At 44.4% G+C, this 26,266-nt stretch overlaps 1 protein-coding gene across 1 annotated transcript in view; it reads left to right on the top strand.

Moving 5' to 3' along the window:
• CHRNA7 (cholinergic receptor nicotinic alpha 7 subunit) overlaps positions 1-26,266 on the top strand; it is a 102,528-nt gene that overhangs the window by 26,510 nt on the left and 49,752 nt on the right. The window contains exon 3 of the mRNA XM_036878730.2: positions 7,333-7,377. Within this exon, the coding sequence (XP_036734625.1) occupies positions 7,333-7,377 (45 nt within the window). The remainder of the gene's footprint in view (positions 1-7,332; positions 7,378-26,266) is intronic.

Genomic DNA, 26,266 nt, shown 5'->3' with positions numbered 1-26,266 from the left:
GAGGTGATATCTCATTGTGGTTTTGATTTGCATTTCTCTAATGATTAGCGATGGCACACATTCTTTCTTAAAGAGTTATATCTGCACATTCATATGTCACAGAGTATCTGTTAACCCCTTAAAAAAATTAAATGCTAACATCTAGACGTTTACCTTCTGTCTTGCCAATGGGTTTCAGCCCTGGACAAGTTCAGGATTTAGTGAGGACAATGGATTCAGTGAGGACAAAAAAAATGACAGTGGGATGTTCTTGGGGTGAAAGAGTTTATACCCAACTTTATTCCCATGGTAGTAGGTGAATCACTAGAATCCGTCCACTCAGAGTGAGTCTGCATACAGCAAGTGGATCTCTGCCTCTGGGCCTTTCTGCCCCTGCAGTTGTCTCAGTCTCTGTACACAGCACTGCCAGTAGTCCAGCCTCTGCTCTCCTGCAGCCGTGCAGCCGTGTTGCCCAGAGCATTGGGTGGAGCTCTTTATATAGAGTCAGTAACAACATATTGTCCCCACATATGTAGTGGGCAAGCCTACCAGGGCCAGTTGAGAATCCTGGCCATAGGAACCTTCACTTTCTCTGCACTTTCTAAGCCTGGATTTCAGTGAGAATAAAATCAGCATAATGATGTACCACCTTCAAAAGTGGGCAGCTGGAGAAAAAGACATGTTGCTAGTTTGGGCCAATTCTATGCCTTTTCAGTACCTCTGTACTACAGAGACTCATTTCTGATCAAACAGGGATAATTTTACTACATATTTGGCACTTTGGTTGTGCTGCCTGTTTAATCTTTGCAAGTTGCTGGTGAGATGCCAACCACTCCATTTTTATAAATAGGAAACAGACTCAAAAAGCTCAGTGACTACCCCACGTCCACACAGCTCATAGTAGCAGAGCCCAGGTCTGTCTGTGATGTCTAGACTTTTCACAGTTGTACCCTCAAGACAAAGACCCTGGGCAATCCCAGAATAAGAAGGGATGGAGTGGGTTCTGTGCCCCGAGAGGGCCAGCTCCCTATGTCCTAGAACCAGGATGTTTTAGGAATGCCAAGCCACCAGCGGCTTTCAAACTCTGAAGCTTCAGGACCCCTTTACTCTCATAAAAGTTACTTACTTTTTTTAATGTGGATTATACCTATCAGTATTTACTGTGTTAGAAATAAAAGTAAGAAAACATTTTAAAGTCCATAAATTCACTAAAATTATAATAAACCCATGTTATGTTAACATAACTCATTTTATGAAAAATACATTTTTCAAGCAAAATGGATTTATGAGAAAGGTGGCATTGTTTTATATTTTTGCAAACCTCCTTAATGTCCAGCTGAATGGAAGACAGCTGGATTCTCTCATCTGCTTCTGCATTCAATTTGCTGCTGATGTCATATGTCATGTGGCCTCTGCAAAGCTCTGCCTAGAACTTGTGAGGAAATGAGTGTGGAACCAGCTAATAACTTCTGACGATTACGAATAAAATTTTAACTGATCCTCTGACAGCATCTCAAAAACTGAGAGGTTCCCAGACTGTATTTTGAGAACTTCTGTGTGATACAAATACCAAAGGGAACCGTTTTCCATGAGCATCACCAAAGATCGCTGCTGAAACACTGGGAGTAGAGTTTCATGGTGGCCCCAAACACAGCTAAGGGGATGGGTTTCAGCCTCTATACTGAGCTGTGTCATTAAGGGCAAGGAGTGTGATTTGCTTCACAATTTAATATCTTTATGCACCCCTCCTTGATGATGAAGGTGAGCTGTATTCACTGCAGAACATTCAAACAGAATAGGGACATACGCAGTTAAATTTGGAAGCTCACCCATAATCTCCATTATTAAATGAGAATAATAATAGTACTGACTTAGCTAGGTTGTTGTCATGAGACTAAAATGAGGGAAAAAAATGTGTACGTGTCTGTATGTGTGTGCGCATGACATTTTGGCCCTGTTATTTTCAGATACCATGTACTGCTGTCCTGTGGTCAGAACTGTGTGCTTGTTCCTCTTTGCCCATTTTTCTATGGGATTGTCTGCTTTATTTCATTGATTTGTCGGAGTTTAGTTTTTATTCTGGATATGAGTCTTTTGTCAGACCTAATATCTCACTGACTTTGGGAAAGTATCAGTTTATTATTCTGAAAATTAGGACAAAAATATGGTTGGTGTAAAGATTAAGTTAGATAAAAGAAGTACTCCTTCTTATAAACTATACAGTGCTCTCCAAATATGATTTTATATTACCCAGCAATTTTCTCTGAGAACAAGAATTTTGACACAGATCTATTATCTATTATCTTTCAACATCTGTATAAAAGTAAAGAAAAAGGAGCTATGCACAATAATGTTGAATAACATTGCTGTATAACTTCTAGAAGAAAAATTTCTATGAAAATGTGAGATACCATGCTACACTTTGTTAGAACAGCTGTACTCTAAAGATACATGATTTTTCTGGGAGATTGATTTTTAAAAGCATGGTTGCTTAAATCTAAGTATGCTTTTATAAAGAAACTTTATTGAGGTATGATTGACAAACAAAAAGTTGTACACATTTAAAGTTTAAAATTTGTTGAACTTGGGGGTAAACACACCTGTGAAAGCTTCACTATAATCCATGCCATAAACACAGCCATAACCTCCAAAAGTTTACCACTGATGTTTGTTTAATTATTATAATTTCTGAGATAAGAACACTTAACATAAGATCTACCCTCTGAGGATTTTTCGAAGCATACAATACAGCATTATTATTTCTAGGCTGTGTGTCTCACAGGAGACCTGTAGGAACTGCCCATCTTCCAGAACTGAACCTGCACCCTTGGACTAATTGCCTCCCTTTTCCCCTCTCTGAGGCCCTGGCACCCACCGTTCTGCTCTGTGCTTCTAGGAGCTCAACTCCTTTAGATTCCTCGTGTGAGTGGGATCACGCAGTATTTGTCTTTCTGTGTCTGTGTTACCTCACTCAGCTTAATGCCCTCCAGATGCCTCCATGCTGTCGCAAATAGCAGCATTTCCTTCTTTTTTAAGGCTGAGTAATATTCTTAAGTGCTCAGATTAAAAAACAAATGAGAGTGTTAGACCAGTCGGCTGAGGGGGGCTTTGCCTCCCCAGCCCCCTGTGATTCCATGACCACCATGGGTACCCCCTCTGGCTGCGTGGCCAGGCTCAGGAAGGAGTGTGGGTCCTGTGGGAGGGCTGTGTGGGTGTGAGCAGCCTGAGTCCCATTTTGCAGCTTGTGTGACACTGCCCTCTCCTGTCCCGCTCCAGGAGGTGGTTGGGGATTTGTCATCTCCCCAAAGAGAAGATTGAAACCTGCAGAAACGGAGTGCCTTATGACTGCGGAGCTAAAATTATATCCCAGAGGGTCTTCCGCTGGTGTGGGGTCTGCCCTGCCCCTCCTGCTGTCCTGGAGGGTGGGTCAGGGCAGGAATACCCAGGTGGTGGCCTGAGGCTGGAATCACTGAAAACCGTGCTCAGATCCTTGCTGCTTCCGTTTTTTGGGGGACCGGGGCACCTCTATGCAGAGACCCTTGGGCCAGGGTTTGTGGCTAGGATTTGGAAATATCATTCCCCCACCAAGAATCCCAGCATTTGAGCAGTGTGCCTTCCAGCTTGAGGAAAGAAGACTGTTGAGTCCAACTTCCTTAGCTGATTTGTTATTTCACACAAGCCAGTGGCTTTGGTGTCAGTGGAGGACATTCAGTTGAGAGAGAAGGAAGTCCCATTCCTGGAGCAAGCAGATTCCGGGCAGTGGGAGTGGAGTCCCTGCATGCACTGCCAGGAACATCCTTCTACCGGAGCTGGAGGGCCATCTGGGGCCTGCAGATCCATCTGCGGGCTTCCTAAACCAAAGGCTTGGTCGCTGTGCTGGGTTCTCCACTGCACGCCGCCTGTGCAGCAGTGTGCAAACCCTGAGTTGTGGCCATTTAATGCAGAGCTGAAGTCCTGCCATGGGCCCCTTGCAGAAGACGTGCTGAGAAAGCAGGGTGCTGTGGGTGCCCCTGAGGGGTCAGGAAGGGAGTGCAGGAGGCTGAGGATGGGTGCACACCCAGGGTATAGGAGACCTGGTGGCTGCAGACCCCATAGGCCCTGGGTTACCTGGGCCACAGTGACCCAAGATTGGAGGCCCACTGAAGGGTGGCCAGGAAGGGGTGCCAGTGTCCTCTGCAGGCAGGTGGCTGGCCTCTGTGTTTGCAGCTCCAGGAACTGGTTGCCAGGTCTTTTCTAAGCAGGCTGGGCTACTGTTGGACTGGGAGATTCTTTCCTATGTCGAACTGAAACCCACCTCCCCAGTGCCTCTCCTCACTGCTCCTGGTGCTGCTGGTCAGAACTCCAGGTCAGCCCAAGTCACTGGCTCCCCGCTGGAGCCCCTGGTGGGCCAGGAGACAGCCACAGCCCAGGCTGCCCACCTGTGGGGGCAGGGCAGGCCCTGGGAGCTGAGCAGGAGCGAGGTCTTGAGGGGCGAGTGGTGCACGCAGTGGGCATGCAGGGGTTGTGTCGTTGGTGTGTAAGTGAAGACTTGTCCTCGGATTCCACCCCTCATCCCTCTTGGTGAAGTCTGTCCCTTGTCATGCTCTTGGAAGGTGCCCTATTCCTTTCCTCTGTGACACTGTCCCCGTCTGTAATTATACATGTATCGTTGTTGGATTGTGCGATCCCACCCCTTCCCCACAATTTATATTCCAGGAGCTTAGGAACAATGTTCAGTTCCCACTAAATGTGTCAGCCTGGCATCACTTCTGAAACAGGAAGTGCTCCAGAAGCATTTGCGGAATGAGTGAATGAGTGAATGAACACCTGGCTGAACTGTGGCTTGTAGAACGGGTTTGTGTGCTGCGCTAAGGGCCTTAGACTTGAGTCTCTGGGCAGTGCAGCTGGAGGAGGGCCGAGAGCCCCATCTGGAGCCGAGTGGAGGCCAGTCTGTGCCGTTATAGCAAGAACACCACAGGCCGGGAGGCTCACAGAACACACACGAAATTTCTCATGGTTCTGGAGGCTGGGAAATCCCAGATCAATGTACTGGAAGATCCAGTGTCTGGTGAGGACCCGCTTCCTAGTTCACAGACAGCTGTCTTCTCTCTGACCTCACTTGGCGGAAGGTTCAAGGGAGCTCTCTGGGGCCCTTTTATAAGGGCATTGATCCCATTCATGTGGGCCCCCCTCCTGACCTAATCACCCTCTAAAGGGGCAAGTAGCCCAGTGGTTAAGTTCCAACATGTGAATTTTGGGGAGACGCAAACATTTACTCTGGGCAGGGAGGGACATACACACAGGGATGGGTGGGAAAGAGGCGGGACACCATGTCACGTGCAAACTGAAAAAGCTGAGAGGCCGCCAGTGGGCGGCCCCGGGATGGAGAGAGTAGGAAGGAGACCCACTCTGGGGATGTGACAGCGCCGCTTTGCTGGTTCTGCAGTCTTTGCCTCCCTGGTCTCCATGGAAGGCGCCCCTCCTACCCAGCATCACTGCACACCCAGGCAGTGGCTGGCTTAGGCGCAGTGTTGATTACAGTTCGAAATGCATGCCTCAGTCCCATGCTGCTACACATCACAGAAATTCTGTTTCGCTCTAATGAGTTTTCAGTCAGAGTGCTGGAAAGAAGAAAGCCTTTTAATTAGGTTGGTAGTAACTGAGCTCCCAAAGCACAGAAGCCTTTCTCTCAGAAGATGAAAACACAGATGCAATTAAAAGGGAAGGCCACCTAAATGGAACACTGGCTAATTTAAAACCCATTAAAAACAACTCCTTAATATGTTGAAGCAATGCTTATATGTTCTAATAGAGTTTACTGGGGCTTTCAAATAATATTGAGGATTAAACTGGAACCACAGTATTCGTGCGGTTCATATGGATGGCTCTGTTGGGGGACTGGTTGCTCCATACAGGGAAATGTTATTAGCTCTACAACTTTTTCCACCAAAAAAACTGGCATGCTTCATTTTGGAAAATGGGATGTATTTTTTCTGTATTGGCAGGAATACAGGCAGCTTCTGTAAATTGGCAGCTTCTTCTGGACACAGCCTAGGACCCTGCGAGGACATTGTCCCTTGTCCCCAAGCAGCCCTCTCCTCTCCTTGGGGTCCACACCTCACCTGCCCCCAAGTGTCCCCTCTCAGGAGTGTGAGTGGGTAGGGCATTGATGCATCAAGGAATCACTGCCAACTCCTTGCACATTTAACACAGTTTTATTATAGTGAGAAGCAGCATCCATTTTTCATTTGCATCCCTGCCCTCTGGCCACGCCTCAGCAGATGCCACGCTCTTTCTGCTGTTGGGTCTGTCTTTGGGAATGCCATCAGTGAGCCAGGCCGGGTAGTTCTAACTGGAGGAGCTCATGGTCTCAGCTTCTGGGCACATCCGCATTAGAAAATACATCCTCCTAGGGAGGGTGGCAGTTGCTAATTTACAGAGTCCTTTAAGTGGGAACCGAGTAAGTGCCAAGCAGCATTCTAGCTAGTGCACAAAACCTGCTCCTTTTTCTCGGTGCACACATTCTTTCGCTAGGCTTTGTTGGGCTTGGCCAGCTGTGAGAAAATACTGGTTACATCCCAGGCTGCTGTTGACTAGAATCTTCTCTAGGTACCCTGTGCTGGGGCAAAACCACAGTTAATGCACTATCCTGCTTCTGGTTAGAACATAGTCTTGGCACCCTGCCGGATCCCACAGGTAGGCAGTTTGGAAATGTGGGAAAGGGGCTCTTGAGCCAGAAAGGTCCAAGTTAATAAAGTCACCTCACCTCTCTGAGTCTAATTTTGCTCAGTGGGACAGGATTTACCTTGCAGGTGTGTATTAGGGGCTAGCGCTTCCTGGCAGACAGAGGATGAGAGACAAGGCAAGCCAACCCACAGTGGCCAGGGAGAGGCATGACTGCCAGCACCACTAGCAGATGGAATGGCACCTGGCAGGCCATGTGCTCTTTCCAGCGGATAGAAGCATAAGACATTTCTGTTTGTTGAAAACTATATATTCTGGTAATAAAATCAACTTTTAAAAATTGGAATTTGCACCGCTTTTTTAAAGTATCTAAGTTATTTTTTAAATGCACAAAGAAATATAAGTGAAACTATTAGCAAGTGTCATCTCTGAATAGTGCGGTTGCAGGATTTTAATTCTCTTCTTTATACTTTTCCTTACTTTGTAAGTGCTCTGTAAGCAATGTGTATTACTTCAGAATGAATAGAAAAGTTCAACTCGGAGATGCTGCCTGAAGTGTATTTGGAAGTGTGTGGTAGAATGGAATTTCCCAAACTCCACTTGTCCCAACAACCAGATTCCTTTAAGAATAATGGGATCATTCCCTGTTTTGTAAACCATATTTATGATTCTTCTTTTTCTTTTTTAAAGGATGAGAAGAACCAAGTTTTAACTACAAACATTTGGCTGCAGATGGTAAGTTGAAGCAGTGGTGGTCCTCACCCATGCATTTTCCTGCTCCTGCTTCCCAGGTTTTTGTGATCGAATTGCAGGGAAGCAGAGGTCCCATGAGAAAAGCTAGGGCTGTCTTCCCTGATGCCACATATGACAACAGTGAAGTAAAATGCCCTCCCTCTGGATGTATCACACTGCATTCTGCAGAGCTCAGCGTACGCTTGTATTTTGCCTCAGAGTGATAGGAGGAAATTTTAAAACCACTTCATGTAGGGCAAGTAATAAGATGTAGATCTGCACTTAGATATCCTTAACCTGCATCATGACTGATCCTTGGGCTCAGGAGTGCCTGCCTGCCTTGCTCTCCGTGCCCCCCAAGCGTACATCTTTAATACTAGATTGTTGCCTAAGCCAGAGGTTTTCACACTTCAACCTCTAGTAATCCCTGCAAGAAGTTTGATATGCTGTATTCCATTCATGGATTTTTAGGTTTAAATATAAAATTCTAACCTAAATGTAATTAAATGCAAATGATGTCATTTCCATTGAATTGAAAATATTGACACTAAAAAATAAACCTATTAGTCTCTATTTTAAGTGGAAACTAAATACCGTAATAATTTGATGCCCAGATCATTCATTTAAAAGTATACAGACAAGTGCTGTTCTGTTTGATATGTTACATTGTCCCTTCTCCTCTTTGCACTTGCATTTCTATTCCACTTTTCATGTAGAATTTATACTAATGTAATACAATTTTACGTTTGAAAGTCTTATAATTGCCTCTGTCTTGGTTCTCTCAAATGTAAATATTTACATAAAAATAATTGCTTCAGACAATAAATGTTAATTTTCTTCTTCTGGATTGATTTAGAATTACAATGATTTTTGGCACATAATTCATCAAGGTGACATTAATTACAAATTTTAATAAATGATTATTAAACAAAAAATTGGAAATGCATGTCTCTAATGCAGCTTTTATTTGAATTAATTTATGTATTCATAGGTGACTATTTTTCATTACTAGAAATGAGACACTAATGTAGACTTCACCATCAATTTTGTAACTTTTTAAAATAGATGTAGTAATGTATCATTCATAATGAAAGGCATTTTGTGACAGCAGTGTTATTCAACTCCTTGGACTTCTTCCAGATTACTAGACAAATAAAATACAATTTTCATTAGGAGGTTTCAGCTATCAACTTACTCATTTCTCCTTCAGTTTGGTTGAAAGCAAAGAAAGGAATTAGAACCCACTTGATCTTTGAAAGTGTTTGTTGCACAATTTTTAAAAATTAAGGTATCATTGATGTACAATCTTATGAAGGTTTCACATGAAAAACAATGTGGTTACTACATTCACCCATATTATCAAATCTGCCCCCATACCCCATTGCAGTCACTGTCCATCAGTGTAGTAAGATGCCACAGAGTCACTGCTTGTCTTCTCTGTGCTACACTGTCTTCCCCGTGACTGCACACGCACCATGTGAACTAATCTAATACCCCCAATCCCCTTCTCCTCTCTCCCGACTCGCCCTCCCACACCCCTCCCCTTTGGTAACCACTAGTCCCTTCTTGGAGTCTCTTGAGTCTGCTACTGTTTTGTTCCTTTAGTTTTGCTTCATTGTTATACCCAACAAATGAGGGAAATTATTTGGTACTTGTCTTTCTCTGCTTGACTTATTTCATTGAGCATAATACCCTCTAGTTCCATCCATGTTGTTGCAAATGGTAGGATTTGTTTTCTTCTTATGGCTGAATAGTATTCCATTGTGTATATGTACCACCTCTTCTTTATCCATTCATCTGCTGATGGACACTTAGGTTGCTTCCCTTTCTTGGCTATTGTAAATAGTGCTGCGATAAACATAGGGGTGCATCTGTCTTTTTCAAACTGGGCTGCTGCATTCTTAGGGTAAATTCCTAGGAGTGGAATTCCTGGGTCAAATGGCATTCTACTTTTAGTTTTTTGAGGAACCTCCATATTGCTTTCCACAATGGTTGAACTAGTTTACATTACCACCAGCAGTGTAGGAGGGGTCTCCTTTCTTCGCATCCTCACCAGCATTTGTTGTTCCTTGTCTTTTGAATGTTGGCCACCCTAGCAGGTGTGAGGTGATATCTCATTGTGTATTTAATTTACATTTCCCCATTTCCCTGATAATTAGCAATGTGGAGCATCTTTTCATGTGCCTGTTGGCCATCTGAATTGTCTCTTCATATCCTCTGCCCATTTTTTAATCAGGTTATTTGCTTTTTGGGTGTTGAGGTGTGTGGGCTCTATGTATTTTGGATGTGAACCGCTTGTTGGATATGTCATTTACAAATATATTCTCCCATGCTGTAGGATGCCTTTTTTGTTCTGCTGATGGTGTCCTTTGCTGTACAAAAGCTTTTTAGTTTGATGTAATCCCATTTGTTCATTTTTGCTTTTGTGTTTGTCGCCCAGTTTTTAACGTAATTCACGTAGACGCTGTATTTTGAAATGACTCTTTGTTTGCTTCTTGGGTCCAGGTCCCAAAACAGGAGTGAGGCAGGAGTGGCAGAATAAAACATGGGGCACAGGATATTCCCAGCAGGCTCTGGGGCAGTGGGTTTTAGTGAGGATACATGTGGTAGTTGAGGGCTAGACAGCAGATTCACTGAAAGCACCTGCCCTGTGCCTCAGGGGTGCCCTTAGCTGAGAGTGTGAGCCCTTGTGGAATCTACTTGGATAAAGCAGAACCTTTGACAGTTTCCCCTGCAGGACTTAAAGCAACAGTCTCAGTGGCATGGCCCACCCTCACCCCTGAGCCCACCTGCTCTAGTTTCCTTCCTTTGGCCACGGGCTCAGGATCTGTGCTCCCCTCAGAGATAGTCCCCACCAGTGGGCAAGGTTTCCTGTCCTGGCACCTGCTGGGACCCTTACTTTCAAATTCAAGGTTATTTGTAGTCTCCAGCAGCTAAACAGTGTCAGCGGGCTGTTCTTGTTAGCGTGCAATCGTGTGTGTTGCCCTGAACCCTCCCCAGTGACGCCCTGCTCTCCTTCCCTTTAGAGCAGTGTTCCTCCAAGCAGTGTCCTGCCCTGTCCCCATTCCCCCCCTTGCCTCCTCAGTTTTACACCCTCATCCGGCTTTGGGTGAGCACTTTAACCCACAGGTTGCTAAATGCTATGAGTAATGATTTTTCCCAATCATTGTAATGAAAATTTTCAAATATACCAAAAAGTTGAATTTACAGTGAGCATCCATTATCCCTGCCTCTTAGATTCTTTAAGTGGCATTTAACAATTCTTGCTTTATCTCATATCTGGCCGTCTCACCTTCATCCATTGATCTAGCTTATTTTTTTTTTTTGAGAGGGCATCTCTCATATTTATTGATCAAATGGTTGTTAACAACAATAGAATTCTGTATAGGGGAGTCAATGCTCAATGCACAATCATTAATCCACCCCAAGCCTAATTCTTGTCAGTCTCCAATCTTCTGAAGCATAACGAACAAGTTCTTACATGGTGAACAAATTCTTACATAGTGAATAATTTCTTACATGGTGAACAGTACAAGGGCAATCATCACAGAAACTTTCGGTTTTGAGCACGCATTATGAACTATAGACAATCAGGTCAAATATGAATATTCATTTGATTTTTATACTTCATTTATATGTGGATCCCACATTTCTCTCTTTATTATTATTATTTTTAATAAAATTCTGAAGTGGTAGGTAGACACAAGATAAAGGTAGAAAAGATAGTTTAGTGTTGTAAGAGAGCAAATGTAGATGATCAGGTGTGTGCCTGTAGACTATGTGTTAATCCAAGCTAGACCAGGGCAATAAAACATCCACGGATGCAGAAGATTTCTCTCAGAACAGGGGGGGTGAGGTTCTAAGCCTCACCTCTGTTGATCCCCAATTTCTCACCTGATGGCCCCCCTGTGACTGTGCCTGTCTTAGGTTGTTCCTCCCTTGAGGAATCTTACCCATCTCTGGCTAACCAGTCAGCTTCTGGGGCCATACAGGGAAATGTAAAGTTGGTAAGTGAGAGAGAAGCCTTATTGTTTGAAAAGGTTAGCTTTTTACTTCTTTGCATATTTATGCCCTGTGGCTTCTATGCCCAGCATTTGTCTTGAGGTGTCTTTACCACTTGGAAGAATTATGATACTCGGTAAATTCGACATGTGGCACGAGTTCTATTTAAAGGTTGTAATTAGGTAGGAAGAAGAAAAGCTATAGAAGTAGCAGGCAGAAGAAAACCTGGGAAGATTGATTATTTCTTTGACATATCTTCTTGTAGAGTAACTTCAGCATGTATAGGTTTTAAGTTACTACTTAAATTGCGCACACACATTAACATAATAGGAGTATAGTTACATAACCAAAGCATACCTGTAATTACCAGCCATCTCCAGTGAAACCAAGAGAACCAGTTAGGCATCTTAGGCATTTGTGAAAACTCATCTATGATATGGTGGATATTGTCCAACTGAACTTGAATAGTCTGAGAGAATTCAGATAAATTAAAACAACTCATTACTGGGGACTGTTCACATCCCATATGTTCTTTTAACAGTAGATAGTCTGTAGTTGTAAGATTTTGGAGCGCTACAACTTGCACTTCTCCTAATTCTTGGTTGAGTTCCAACAGTGCAGATCCAGTCAGATTTGTTGTTTTACTATATGCACAGGCCAGCTTAGATATCTCCTTCCTCATTCCAATGGCAAGTCCAGGAACCGGTGGGATGAATGCAGCTACAACTGCAGCATCGCCTGGGTCTTTGTTGAGGTTTTTTGATGATCATCTTCTGGTATGACTCTTCCAGAGAGTGCTGATGTTGGAAGTTCTTCTTCATATCGTATCTTAGTTCATTTTCTGGGTAGCCAAATTAGGCTTTGATCCTCTGTATAAACACAAACAGACCCTTTGCCCACACTTTGGTATGCCCTTTATACCATTGTGTAGAACTCATTGGAGGTCACCACACAGGAACTGCTTTTTTTTTTTTAAGAGAAAAGAATATTATCAGAAAAGTGTACCTCCATAGCCAATCATCTGACACCCTTTAAGTGATCAAAATTAAGGATATTTAAAGCATGCATTAATTGTTGATTTACAGTTAGTTTTATCCTATCAGGGAGTAATCCCCCTTTTCTTTCTTTCTTTTTTTTTTGTTATCTTTAATCTACACTTACATGAAGAATATTATGTTTACTAGGCTCTCCCCTATACCAGGTCCCCGCTATAAACCCCTTTACAGTCACTGTCCATCAGCATACCAAAATGTTGTAGAATCACTACTTGTCTTCTCTGTGTTGTACAGCCCTCCCCTTTCTCCCACCCCCCATGCATGCTGATCTTAATACCCCCCTTCTTCCTTCCCCCCCTTATCCCTCCCTACCCACCCATCCTCCCCAGTCCCTTTCCCTTTGGTACCTGTTAGTCCATTCTTGGGTTCTATGATTCCACTGCTATTTTGTTCCTTCAGTTTTTCCTTTGTTCTTATACTCCACAGATGAGTGAAATCATTTGGTATTTCTCTTTCTCCACTTGGCTGATTTCACTGAGCGTAATACCCTCCAGCTCCATCAATGTTGCTGCAAATGGTAGGATTTGCCCTCTTCTTATGGCTGAGTAGTATTCCATTGTGTATATGTACCACATCTTCTTTATCCATTCATCTACCGATGGACATTTAGGTTGTTTCCAATTCTTGGCTATTGTAAATAGTGCTGCGATAAACATAGGGGTGCATCTGTCTTTCTCAAACTTGATTGCTGCATTCTTAGGGTAAATTCCTAGGAGTGGAATTCCTGGGTCAAATGGTAAGTCTGTTTTGAGCATTTTGATGTACCTCCATACTGCTTTCCACAATGGTTGAACTAGTTTACATTCCCACCAGCAGTGTAGGAGGGTTCCCCTTTCTCCACAGCCTCACCAACATTTGTTGTTTGTCTTTTGGATGGCAGCCATCCTAACTGGTGTGAGGTGAGACCTCATTGTAGTTTTAATTTGCATTTCTCTGATAATTAGTGATGTGGAGCATCTTTTCATGTGTCTGTTGGCCATCTGTATTTCTTTTTTGGAGAACTGTCTGTTCAGTTCCTGTGCCCATTTTTTAATTGGATTATTTGATTTTTGTTTGTTGAGGCGTGTGAGCTCTTTATATATTTTGGACGTCAAGCCTTTATTGGATCTGTCATTTACAAATATATTCTCCCATACTGTAGGGTTCCTTTTTGTTCTATTGATGGTGTCTTTTGCTGTACAGAAGCTTTTCAGCTTAATATAGTCCCACTTGTTCATTTTTGCTGTTGTTATCCTTGCCCGGGGAGATATATTCAAGAAGAGGTCACTCATGTTTATGTCTAAGAGGTTTTTGCCTATGTTTTCTTCCAAGAGTTTAATGGTTTCATGGGTTACATTCAGGTCTTTGATCCATTTTGAATTTACTATTGTATATGGGGTTAGACAATGGTCCAGTTTCATTCTCCTACATGTAGCTGTCCAGTTTTGCCAGCACCATCTGTTGAAGAGACTGTCATTTTGCCATTGTATGTCCATGGCTCCTTTATCAAATATTAATTGACCATATATGTCTGGGTTAATGTCTGGATTCTCTAGTCTGTTCCATTGGTCTGTGGCTCTGCTCTTGTGCCAGTACCAAATTGTCTTGATTACTATGGCTTTATAGTAGAGCTTGAAGTTGGGGAGTGAGATCCCCCCTACTTTATTCTTCTTTCTCAGGATTGCTTTGGCTATTCGGGGTCTTTGGTGTTTCCATATGAATTTTTGAATTATTTGTTCCAGTTCATTGAAGAATGTTGCTGGTAGTTTCATAGGGATTGCATCAAATGTGTATATTGCTTTGGGCAGGATGGCCATTTTGACGATATTAATTCTTGCTAGCCATGAGCATGGGATGAGTTTCCATTTGTTAGTGTCCCCTTTAATTTCTCTTAAGAGTGACTTGTAGTTTTCAGAGTATAGGTCATTCACTTCTTTGGTTAGATTTATTCCTAGGTATTTTATTCTTTTTGATGCAATTGTGAATGGAACTGTTTTCCTGATTTCTCTTTCTATTGGTTCATTGTTAGTGTATAGGAAAGCCACAGATTTCTGTGTGTTAATTTTGTATCCTGCAACTTTGCTGTATTCCGATATCAGTTCTAGTAGTTTTGGGGTGGAGTCTTTAGGGTTTTTTATGTACAATATCATGTCATCTGCAGATAGTGACAGTTTAACTTCTTCTTTACCAATCTGGATTCCTTGTATTTCTTTGTTTTGTCTGATTGCTATGGCTAGGACCTCCAGTACTATGTTAAATAGCAGTGGGGAGAGTGGGCATCCCTGTCTAGTTCCCAATCTCAGAGGAAAAGCTTTCAGCTTCTCGCTGTTCAGTATAATGTTGGCTGTGGGTTTATGATATGTGGCCTTTATTATGTTGAGGTACTTGCCCTCTGTTCCCATTTTGCTGAGAGTTTTTATCATGAATGGATGTTGAATTTTGTCAAATGCTTTTTCAGCATCTATGGAGATGATCATGTGGTTTTTGTATTTCTTTTTGTTGATGTGGTGGATGATGTTGATGGATTTTCGAATGTTGTACCACCCTTGCATCCCTGGGATGAATCCCACTTGGTCATAGTGTATGATCCTTTGATACTTTTGTATTCAGTTTGCTAATATTTTATTAAGTATTTTTGCATCTACATTCATCAGGGATATTGGTCTGTAATTTTCTTTTTTGGCGGGGTCTTTGCCTGGTTTTGGTATTAGGGTGATGTTGGCTTCATAGAATGAGTTTGGGAGTATTCCTTCCTCTTCTATTTTTTGGAAAACTTTAAGGAGAATGGGTATTATGTCTTCTCTATATGTCTGATAAAATTCCGTGGTAAATCCATCTGGCCCGGGGGTTTTGTTCTTGGGTAGTTTTTTGATTACCATTTCAATTTATTTGCTCGTAATTGGTTTGTTTAACTTTTGTGTTTCTTCCTTAGTCAGTCTTGGAAGGTTGTATTTTTCTAGGAAGTTGTCCATTTCTTTTAGGTTTTCCAGCTTGTTGGCATATAGGTTTTCATAATAGTGTTTAATAATTCTTTGTATTTCTGTGGAGTCTGTCGTGATTTTTCCGTTCTCATTTCTGATTCTGTTGATTTGTGTTGACTCTCTTTTTCTCTTAATAATTTTGGCTAGAGGCTTATCTATTTTGTTTATTTTCTCAAAGAACCAGCTCTTGGTTTCATTGATTTTTGCTATTGTTTTATTCTTCTCAATTTTGTTTATTTCTTCTCTGATCTTTATTATGTCCCTCCTTTTGCTGACCTTAGGCCTCATTCGTTTTTCTTTTTCCAATTTCGGTAATTGTGATGTTCGACTATTCATTTGGGATTGTTCTTGCTTCTTCAAGTGTGCCTGGATCACTATATACTTTCCTCTTAAGACTGCTTTCTCTGTGTCCCACAGAAGTTGGGGCTTTGTGTTATTGTTGTCATTTGTTTCTATATATTCCTTGATCTCTATTTTAATTTGTTCGTTGATCCATTGATTATTTAGGAGCATGTTGTTAAGCCTCCATGGGTTTGTGAGCCTTTTTGTTTTCTTTGTAGAATTTATTTCTAGTTTTATACCTTTGTGGTCTGAAAAATTGGTTGGTAGAATTTCAATATTTTGGATTTTGCTGAGGCTCTTTTTGTGGGCTAGTATGTGGTCTATTCTGGAGAATGTTCCATGTGCACTTGAGAAGAATGTATATCCCGCTGCTTTTGGATGTAGAGTTCTATAGATGTCTATTAGGTCCATCTGCTCTACTGTGTTGTTCAGTGCTTCCGTGTCCTTACTTCTTTTCTGCCTGGTGGATCTGTCCTTTGGGGTGAGTGGTGTGTTGAAGTCTCCTAGAATGAATGCATTGCAGTCTATTTCCCCCTTTAGTTCTGTTAGTATTTGTTTCACATATGCTGGTGCTCCTGTGTTGGGTGCATATGTATTAAGAATGGTTATATCCTCTTGTTGGACTGAGCCCTTTATCATTATGTAGTGTCCTTCTTTATCTCTTGTTACTTTCTTTGTTTTGAAGTCTATTTTGTCTGATATTAGTACTGCAACCCCTGCTTTCTTCTCGCTGTTGTTTGCCTGAAATATGTTTTTCCATCCCTTGACTTTTAGTCTGTGCATGTCTTTGGGTTTGAGGTGAGTTTCTTGTAAGCAGCATATACATGGGTCTTGCTTTTTTATCCATTCTATTCCTCTGTGTCTTTTGATTGGTGCATTCATCCCATTTACATTTAGGGTGACTATTGAGAGATAAGTACTTATTGCCATTGCAGGCTTTAAATTCGTGGTTACCAAGGTTCAAGGTTAGCCTCTTTAGTATCTTACTGCCTAACTTAGCTCGCTTATTGAGCTGTTATATACACTGTCTGGAGATTCTTTTCCTCTCTCCCTTCTTATTCCTCCTCCTCCATTCTTCATATGTTGGGTGTTTTGTTCTGTGCTCTTTCTAGGAGTGCTCCCATCTAGAGCAGTCCCTGTAAGATGCCCTGTAGAGGTGGTTTGTGGGAAGCAAATTCCCTCAGCTTTTGCTTGTCTGGGAATTGTTTAATCCCGCCATCATATTTAAGTGATAGTCGTGCTAGATACAGTATCCTTGGTTCAAGGCCCTTCTCTTTCATTGCATTAAATATATCATGCCATTCTCTTCTGGCCTGTAGGGTTTCTGTCGAGAAGTCTGACGATAGCCTGATGGGTTTTCCTTTATAGGTGACCTTTTTCTCTCTAGCTGCCTTTAAAACTCTTTCCTTGTCCTTGATCTTTGCCATTTTAATTATTATGTGTCTTGGTGTTGTCCTCCTTGGATCCTTTCTGTTGGGGGTTCTGTGTATTACCGTGGTCTGTTCAATTATTTCCTCCCCCAGTTTGGGGAAGTTTTCAGCAATTATTTCTTCCAAGATTCTTTCCATCTCTTTTCCTCTCTCTTCTTCTTCTGGGACCCCTATAACATGGATATTGTTCCTTTTGGATTGGTCACACAGTTCTCTTAATATTGTTTCATTCCTGGAGATCCTTTTGTCTCTCTCTATGTCAACTTCTATGCGTTCCTGTTCTCTGATTTCAATTCCATCAATGGCCTCTTGCATTCTATCCATTCTGCTTATAAACCCTTCCAGAGTTTGTTTCATTTCTGCGATCTCCTTTCTGGCATCTGTGATCTCCCTCCGTACTTCATCCCATTTCTCTTGCGTATTTCTCTGCATCTCTGTCAGCATGTTTATGATTATTATTTTGAATTCTTTGTTAGGAAGACTGGTTAGGTCTGTCTCCTTCTCTGGTGTTGTCTCTGTGATCTTTGTCTCCCTGTAGCTTTGCCTTTTCATGGTGATACGAATAGTTTGCAGAGCTGGGACGAGTGACGGCTGGAAGGACTTCCTTTCTTGTTGGTTTGTGGCCCTCCTCTCCTGGGAGAACAGCGGCCTCTAGTGGCTTGTGCTGCGCAGCTGCGCGCAGACAGGGTTTCTGCTTCCTGCCCGGGCTGCTATGGAGTTAATCTCCGCTGTTGCTGTGGGCGTGGCCTGGCTCGGGCAGCTACTCCAAAGTGGTGGAGTCGCGTTGGAGCAGGAGCTGCTGGGAGGCTATTTATCTCCGTAAGGGGCCTCCCTGCTCCCTGCAGCCCAGGGGTTAGGGTGCCCAGAGATCCCGGATTCCCTACCTCTGGATTAAGTGTCCCGCCCTGCCCCTTTAAGACTTCCAAAAAGCACCAGCCAAAACAAAACAATGAGCACAAAAAAAAAAATTAAAAATGGCCACTCATTTTTCTTTATTCTCCGGCGGCAGCCTCAGGCTCCCGCTCACTGGTCTTGCTGCCCTGTTTCCCTAGTATTGGGGTCCCTATCCCTTTAAGACTTCCAAAAAGCGCTCTCCAAAACAAAACAGCAAAAAAGCAAAAAAAAATGGTCACGCGCTTTTCTTATGTCCTCTGTCGCCCAGCCTCCAGTGCCTGCTCACTGTTCTTGCTGCCCTGTTTTCCTAGTATCGAGCGCCCTGCACTCTGGCCCGGATGGCTGGGGCTGGGTGTTCGGCAGTCCTGGGCTCCGTCTCCCTCCCGCTCTGCCTGCTCTTCTCCCGCCGGGAGCTGGGGGGAGGGGCGCTCGGCTCCCGCGGGGCCGGGGCTTGTATCTTACCCCCTTCGCGAGGCGCTGGGTTCTCTCAGGTGCGGATGTGGTCTGGATATTGTCCTGTGTCCTCTGGTCTTTATTCTAGGAAGGGTTGTCTTTGTTATATTTTCATAGATATATGTGGTTTTGGGAGGAGATTTCCGCTGCTCTACTCACGCTGCCATCTTGGCTCCCGACCTAGCTTATTTTTTAATAAGTTCAAAATACAGGAGCCCACACCGGTGCTCTTCTGCGCACATGCTTCCTGCAGCCCTTGCCTAGGATTCATGCGGGCTGCTTTTCTTTCCAGATAAAATCCACAGGTGACCCACTGCAGAAATCGTAAATGTACCAGTCAGTGAATTGCCGGGAGTGCCCTGCAGCTCTGCAGCCCCTCCCCTACTGTGAAGCAGAGCTTTGCCAGGCGATACTTTGTGCCCTTAGCTGCTACCCTCCCATCCCCGCCCCCTCACCCTCCCTCCTTTCCCCTCTCCTGGAGTAGAAAACCATTGCTCTTGTTTTTCCTGGGGTTGATTTTTCCCTCTTCTCTCTTTGGGCCTCTCAGGAGCCTTTGGTAGAGCTGATTGTCCCCGTTCCTTGCAGCCTTCACCTTGCATCTGGGTACCTCTCCTCAGGCTCCTCCTAACTCATTAGTGACTCCTGAGTCCCTTCTGCTGCCTCTTCATCTCTTTCCTGCCATCAGTTGTCCCAGGAGTTGGAAGACCCAGTATCCTGACTTCGGGCACCATTAAGTTATCAGCACCCACCCCACTGCCTCCCCGGTGTCTCCACGTGGGTGCCCAATAGGCTCCTAAACCCAGTGGGATCCAGACCATTCCATCCTCTCCTTGTCACCCTTGACCCCTCCATAGCCTCCTCCAGCTGGATATTTAGCCACTCCGTGAGTCCATTTGCTCAGATCCACAGCCTCAGATGCACACTCTGCCCTTGTCTTTCCCACACACCACGTCTGTTCTAGCAGCAAATGAGCAGCTCTGCCCTCGAATAGATCCAGATTCAAACCGACTGCACACCAACCCCACTGCTTCCACCCTGGTCTAAACCAGCATCACCTCTCACCTGTGTTACTGCAGAGCCTCCTCACCAGGCTTCCTGTTGGAGCCCTCGTCTCCCCTCACTGTGTCTGTTCTCTGCATAGCGGTCAGTGTGATCCTAGCAGGATAAGATGAAGGTGCAGGCCGAGCCTCCTTAGCCCAGATCCCACCAGGGGCTCCTGAGACACTCAGCAGTGATCGGAAGAAGCCCTTGAGGTGGCCTTTGACTCCCTGCCTGCCTGACCCCTGCTTGCTTCCCAACCCCTCCAGCCCACTCCGCCTTGCTCGGCCCCCTGCCTGTGTGATGTCCCACACACATCACCCAAGCCCATGCCCACCTCAGGCCTTTTACTTGCTCGCCCTGCCTGGAAGGCTCTTTCCCCAAGAATCACTCGATTTTCTCCCTCTCTTATTACTGTTCTCTTCCTAGAACTCATCTTTTCAGCGAGGTCTTCCTGAGTTCCTAGGTCCTACCCCGTACCTTCCTTCAGTTCCCCAGTCCGTGCTGTTCTCTTTGCCTTGTCTCTTGTCTCTGAGTCTGCTATAGCAAAAATGCCATAAACTGGGTGGCTTGTCAACAACAGATCTATTTCTCACGGCTCTGAAGGCTGGAAGTCCAAGGCCCTGGTGTCGTCATGGTTGGGTTTGTTGGGTTTGTTGAGGGCCCTCTCCTGGCTAGCAAACAGCCGCCTTTTCTTGTGTCCTCACGTGGTGGAAAGAGAGTGAATTAGTTCTCTGGCTTCTTCCTAATCAGGGTACTAATCCCTTTCAGGAGGGCCCCACCTTCATGACCTACTCCATTTCCAAAGTACCCACCTCCAAACCCATCACATGGGATGTGGGGCTGTAACATAGGAAGTTCGGGGGACACAAACATGCAGCCCATGACTCCCTGCTTCGTGTTGCTTCCAAAGCGCTTGTCACCATGTGGCATCCATGGTACTGTTCGCTTGTTCACCGGCTCTGAGCCTCCCTCCCTGCAATTAGTATGTGTGGGCAAGGAGGGCAGGACTCCCCTTCCATTTGTTTGCTCTCTGTCCCCAGCCTGTGGCCCACTACAGGCACTGAATAACTTTTGTAGAGCAAATGAATGAAACAAAAAGCTCAAGGTGAGCTTAGGAGGGGCTAAGATACTGTGATACAAAATAAAGTCAACTCCCAAATGACATTTGAGCACTGTAGTGTAAGGGGAATTCTGGGGGAAGATGTAAATACTTCTTTTTTACATAAAATCAGACATTTTCCATCCTTCTGAGATGCAAAGCTGCCATGGATATTTTGCTTATATAGACAGAAACACCTAATATGCTCACTGCATGTTAGTTCACAGGTCTGTCTTCCTGGTGCCTACATTTCTTAGCCCTCAGTTATCTTCGGCAACATAATTGATTTGGCAATTTCTTTTAAGAGGATGTTGGTTTCCAGGAAAAATATAAGTGAATTAACTCACTGCATTGAATTCGTTGAACTGCATAAATAAACAGCCTAGCTTTGGAGGATGTCACCAGAGACCTCTAAATATCTTTCAAGCACAGCTTATTTCTAATTAAGACTGATGCTTGGAGAAATGGCTGAGGCTTCATTTGTTAGAAACCCGCCTTTTATCTCATTTCCCTACTCAGCTAATCTTTTCAAGAGCTGTTATGTGGGAGGCATTGAACCAAGTCATGTGCACAGGACCCCAGAGACCAATGAGACCCAGTTTCTTCTTTTAAGTCATTTATAATCAGGCTGTGCAATTTACACTCTAGCAAAAATATCAGGATCAAGTGACCTCCTAGAGCTATGGCAGGAGGCAGACTGGTGGTGTGGACAGTGGAGTTCATTGGAGGGAGAATTCTCTGCTTTACAGAAATGGATGGGAGAGAAAGAAAGGCACAGACTCTTGTCAGTGTGATAATCTGGGTGCATTGGAATGTCTAGATGTTGCATCGTTAATTCATACTTGTTTCCAGGATCCCACCATATGGAACACATGCTGGGTGCCTTTATAGCATGTGTCCTTATTAAGCTGGGTGACACATTTATCTGGAAAGTGGCTCCTGTAGCTCCTGTAGCAGTTAGAACGCTGGCTCCTGACTGAATTTTAACGAATCATGAGTATCTTGGGTTTAGAATGGACCTTAATAGTTCTCTAATAGAAACCTCTCCTGTGCTGAGGGTCTCTCTCTGGAAAGCCTTTGTGTTCCTACTGGGGCCGCAGCTTGGACATGGGGGGTTCAGGTGTCAGCAGAACAGGCCCCGGAAGCTGCCCTGGGGTCATTTATAAAACAACTGCCGCCTTGATTCCTGCTCTTCGTGTTCTCCAACTGGTGACCAGCCTGACCTCACCAAGCCTGGATAATGGGCAGATACATCAAGTGAAGCTCAATATTGAAGGCTTAGAGGGCCCGAGTCCCGAGGGAGGGCAGAAACGTGGACAGGAGGGGAACAGAGAGCTGAGGAAATTGCTTTTAGTAATTGGTTTTTCTCTCACACAGTTTCATGTTGCTGAATTGCTGTTGTGGAAAATCTGAATCAATATAATCTTTCCTCCAGGGTGTTTAAACTCTGAGGTCAATATTCTACAAATGATAGGTTTTCTATACATTCAAAACAGAAGAGAGAAGAAAGTAAAACAAGAAAAAGAAAAAAAAATCTGTGACCTATAGTTGATTTTATTTTTCTTCCTCTCATTTACCCTTAATTTTGTAGGACTTTCTGGTTATTTAGTTAACCTGAAGGGAGAGAAAGTTGCTGATCTACTTAGTTTTTCTTATTCCTAGGAGGAAGCAGTAGGTGTATTTTCTCTGGAGATTAGTTTTATCAGTTTGGGAGGCCTGTCAGGTATAATTTGATTTAATCTATGAGAAGAAATGACGGAATGTATTTCGGTTGAGCCATCTAGAGACTTGCATTCATTTTTTTAAAGAAATCTGTTTTCTCTTAGGAATTCTGGGATTCCTCTGGCTTTAGGTTTCACGTACTTCTTTTGTTGATTCTCTATTTTTTACCTCCTAATGCTAATTCTGGAACTGATGGCATTCACATTGTGGAAAGTTTGATTATAAACCATATTGATTTCTAAAATGTTTACCTTTACAATGTCGGTGTTTTTTGGTCACTTCGAACTCTGACACATAGAAATGTCACACATTATGCTCATAGGTAAGCCAGCCAGGGGGCATAGCTCATAACAACCCATAGTCAAAGGTGATGTTTCAGTCATTAGGTCCCACTGGAAAAATAAAGTGTTGGGGGCAGGGTAGGGGGAGACCCACTTTCTTCCTCAAAGATCAAAATAGTTTCAGTTCTCTTCTGACACCATCTGCCTGGAATTAGTGTCAGATCCCACAAGTTAAGAGCTCAGTGCGGTAAAACTGCCTGCACACCTGAGGCCAGGTGCACACGGGTGTCCAGGCTACCCGCACTTCCATCCAGCTGAGGTCACGTTTGGAGCTTCTCACTGCCTACTCTCGGATTCAGTGACTTTCTAGAACAGCTTACGGAACTCAAGAAAATACTTACATTTACCAGTTCATTATAAAGGATACAGCCCAGGACAGCTGAATGGAAGAGATACATAAGGCAAAGTCGGAGGGCAGGCGGGTACTTAGCTTCCATTCCCTCTGTGGGCTTCCCCTTCCTTGAAACTGGATGTGCTCAGCAGCTGTGGGAGCTCTCTGAACCTTGTTGTTCAAGAGCTTTTATAGCCCGATCTCCAGCCCCTTGCTTTCCCTGGATATAGGGGCAGGGTGGGGCTAAAAGTGCCCACCTGCTAGTCTCGGGGTTGATCTTTGTGCTGGCACCCCAGGGTCCCCACCCTAAGTCCCCTCATCTTACTAGAATAGCATTAGGTGGGCTCAAAATGGCCTCTTTATGAATACAAAATACTCTTACTCTCAGGAAATTCCGAAGGTTTTAAGAACCCTCTGCCAGGAGTGTGGGACAAAGACCAAATACATTTCTTATTATAGAGTAATGTATTATTTTTTTAACAGAAAACTTTTCCTCTCAAGCTCTCCTCCTATAAATACCTCCGTGCTTGTGCATGCACACACATTTAACACACAGTTTCCTGTGGGCTCAAGGCACATTCTAATGGAGCCACTTCTCAGACCCATAGAAGAATGAATTCTAATGGTGCATTTAGATTAAGGGCCCCTTCCTCCCTGTGTGTCCTCTTAATGACCCCATACCATCATACTTTGAAGATTTAATGAGAAGGGGTCACACAGAAATAAGGAGATAAGGAAAATCACAGACTCTTCTAGATGATGTGGGAGTATTGGAGTTCCTAGGCTGATGTTCATTTTCAGGTACCCAGGTATGAACCCAGATACTCTCTGAAGGAAGATTTTGCCCTGAGCCTCAGCCTTCCAGGGATCTACTATAAAAGTGGGAAGTGAATACTTTGAGAGGATAGAAAACCTCTTTCTGGAATTTGATTGTTTCCAGGCCCTTTTCCACATCATTCTTCAGACATCTTCATGGAAAGCCATGGGCTCAGCTTGTGAGCTCTGTTCCCTCCCCAAGGCCACACAGCTCCGAGGTGCCTGCTGCAGCTTCCAGAACCGGCCTGGCACTTGCTCTTCACCTTTGGCTGCAGCTCCATTATTACAGCTCTCATGTCCTGCAGGATTTTGTGAAATAGAGGAATCCCTCCACCACACACTTTTTAAAAAACCATCATTTATCAGACAGTTACCAGGGCCACGTGACTTTTACCTGTTGCCACACACATTATCTCCTTTCTTCCTTCTAGCGCTGCCCTCTAAGGTGGGGTGCCGACAAGAAACTGCAGCTCAGAGAGGGTGTTTTACCTGTTGAGCTCACACAGCTTGTCTCTGCCAGAGGCTTGGTGCAAATCTAGGTCAGTCTGATGGCAGAGCTCCCTGTAGCCCCCAATTCTTCCCTGGGGCTGAGTGGGTGAGGAGGCCCAGCTTGGGTTTGGAGTACGGGAGAGTGATGTGAGCAGCGGGGCAGCACCTTCAGCCCACATTTTTGTGGCAGGAAGTCCGCCAGTGCAGAGATTGAATTGGAAGAACCAGCAGTGCAGAGCCCAAGGGTTGCACTGCTTGACATCAAATGATGCGGTTTGAGTCCTGACCCGGTTGATTAAGAAGGTGTCACTTCTTATGCCCCAGCCTCCTTTTGTAAATAGGGATAGTAATCATGCTGACATCCCTGGATCGTGGCAAACAAGTTGTATGCACAACACTGAGCAAACAAAATGGTCATGATACACACCCACAGGGCACATGCCGCTGAGTAAGAACTTGAGGTGGGAGACAGGAGCAGATGTGACAGTGCTGGGGTGCCTCCTGCAGCTCAGACATCATGCCCACTGGAAGAGGTGTAGGACCGACCAGCCATGAGCTCCCATTTCCTGCTCTGCCTATCACGTCAGCAGGCAACAGGTGTGGGCACTTGCCTACCAAACATGCCTTGAGCGGCAGTTCTGGGAGCCCAGGGACCCTGACCAGCTTGGTGATGGTAAGTGATACAGTGACAATGACAGGGAAGTGCCCAGCCCAGAGAAGCATCCCAGGTGAGATAGGATGGTGACAAGGAAAGCACGGATATAAAGGGGCTCTATGCCCAGAACAAGGGAGAGAAAAGAAGGGAGTTTGAGGCACATGGTATAGAGGTGGAGCAGACGGGCAAACACTTTGGCTGGTGCCCAGGCACTCCTGCAAAATGACTTGAATAAAACTGGCCCTTTTTGTGTGCTGCCCTCCACTCTCCTCCCCTGGACACACATATCTAATTAGAAACATCAGCTGCTGGGGCTCTGACTAAATGCCCCAGATTAATACTACTCATTCTCAGAGGTCTCTGGCTGTAAAATGACATTACTCAACTGGATATTCTCTCTTGTGTGACTTCAGACAGTCCCAGAATTGGGATGGCTTTCTGAATGCCTGCCTGTCCTTTTCAGAAGATGGTGGGATCTCTGGGACACATCCTTTGACCCTGTTGCCATTCTCAGTAGGTCTAGGCCCGTAGCCCCTTGTCTGCATTTCCCAAATCTCAACAGCTCTGAAAATGAAAGTTTTTCTTTTCCCTCCTTGATGTTGTTATTGCTAACTTTGCATATACTTATTGGGTCTAAAATCAACTGAATCTGATGTACGATGGAGGCATTTCTATGTCTCACAGTATAAATATGTATGTTTTGTGCAGAAATAATAACGTGTTTGGTTATGGGGAGATGCCCTGGTCCTGGCTGGGGGTGTTGCTGCACATGCCTTTCTACATCTGAGAAAGTCGGAGCTCCAGAGCGCAGGTGGTCCCAGGGGGACTGGATATGGAATGGGAGCCTTTCCTGGGGTCTGCCTTGAGTGTGGCACACTTGTGGGGGCTGCTGAGCCCACACCTGCCAGCTGTGCTCCCCTAGCTGGGTGGTGCCAGTTGGATAGAGGCTGCAGCAAGGTAGGAGCCTACCTGACAGTCTTTACAGAGCTGGTGGGGCTCAGGTAGGGTGGGTGTCTGTGGTCCTGGGACAGAAGACCCCAGGCATGGGTCTTCCTTGGGCAAAAGTCCCTTAGGAACCCATTTAGGGCCTGACCCTGAGGAGGTGCCCCCTGTATTCATGTGTTTATGACTGTTTCCTGAGTCCTCCCCTGCACCCTTGTGTTCTGATTCAGCATTGTACTGCCAAGGTCAAGTGTATGCATTTTGGGGTTCTGAGATCAGAAGTACTATTCTGGAATGAAAATAAGAATTCAAGTCCAGAA

Source organism: Manis pentadactyla, chromosome 18, assembly GCF_030020395.1.
Source record: "Manis pentadactyla isolate mManPen7 chromosome 18, mManPen7.hap1, whole genome shotgun sequence".
Lineage (NCBI taxonomy): Eukaryota > Metazoa > Chordata > Mammalia > Pholidota > Manidae > Manis > Manis pentadactyla.
Note: the sequence above shows the minus strand (reverse complement) of the source record. Positions and strands in the feature narration are given on the sequence as shown.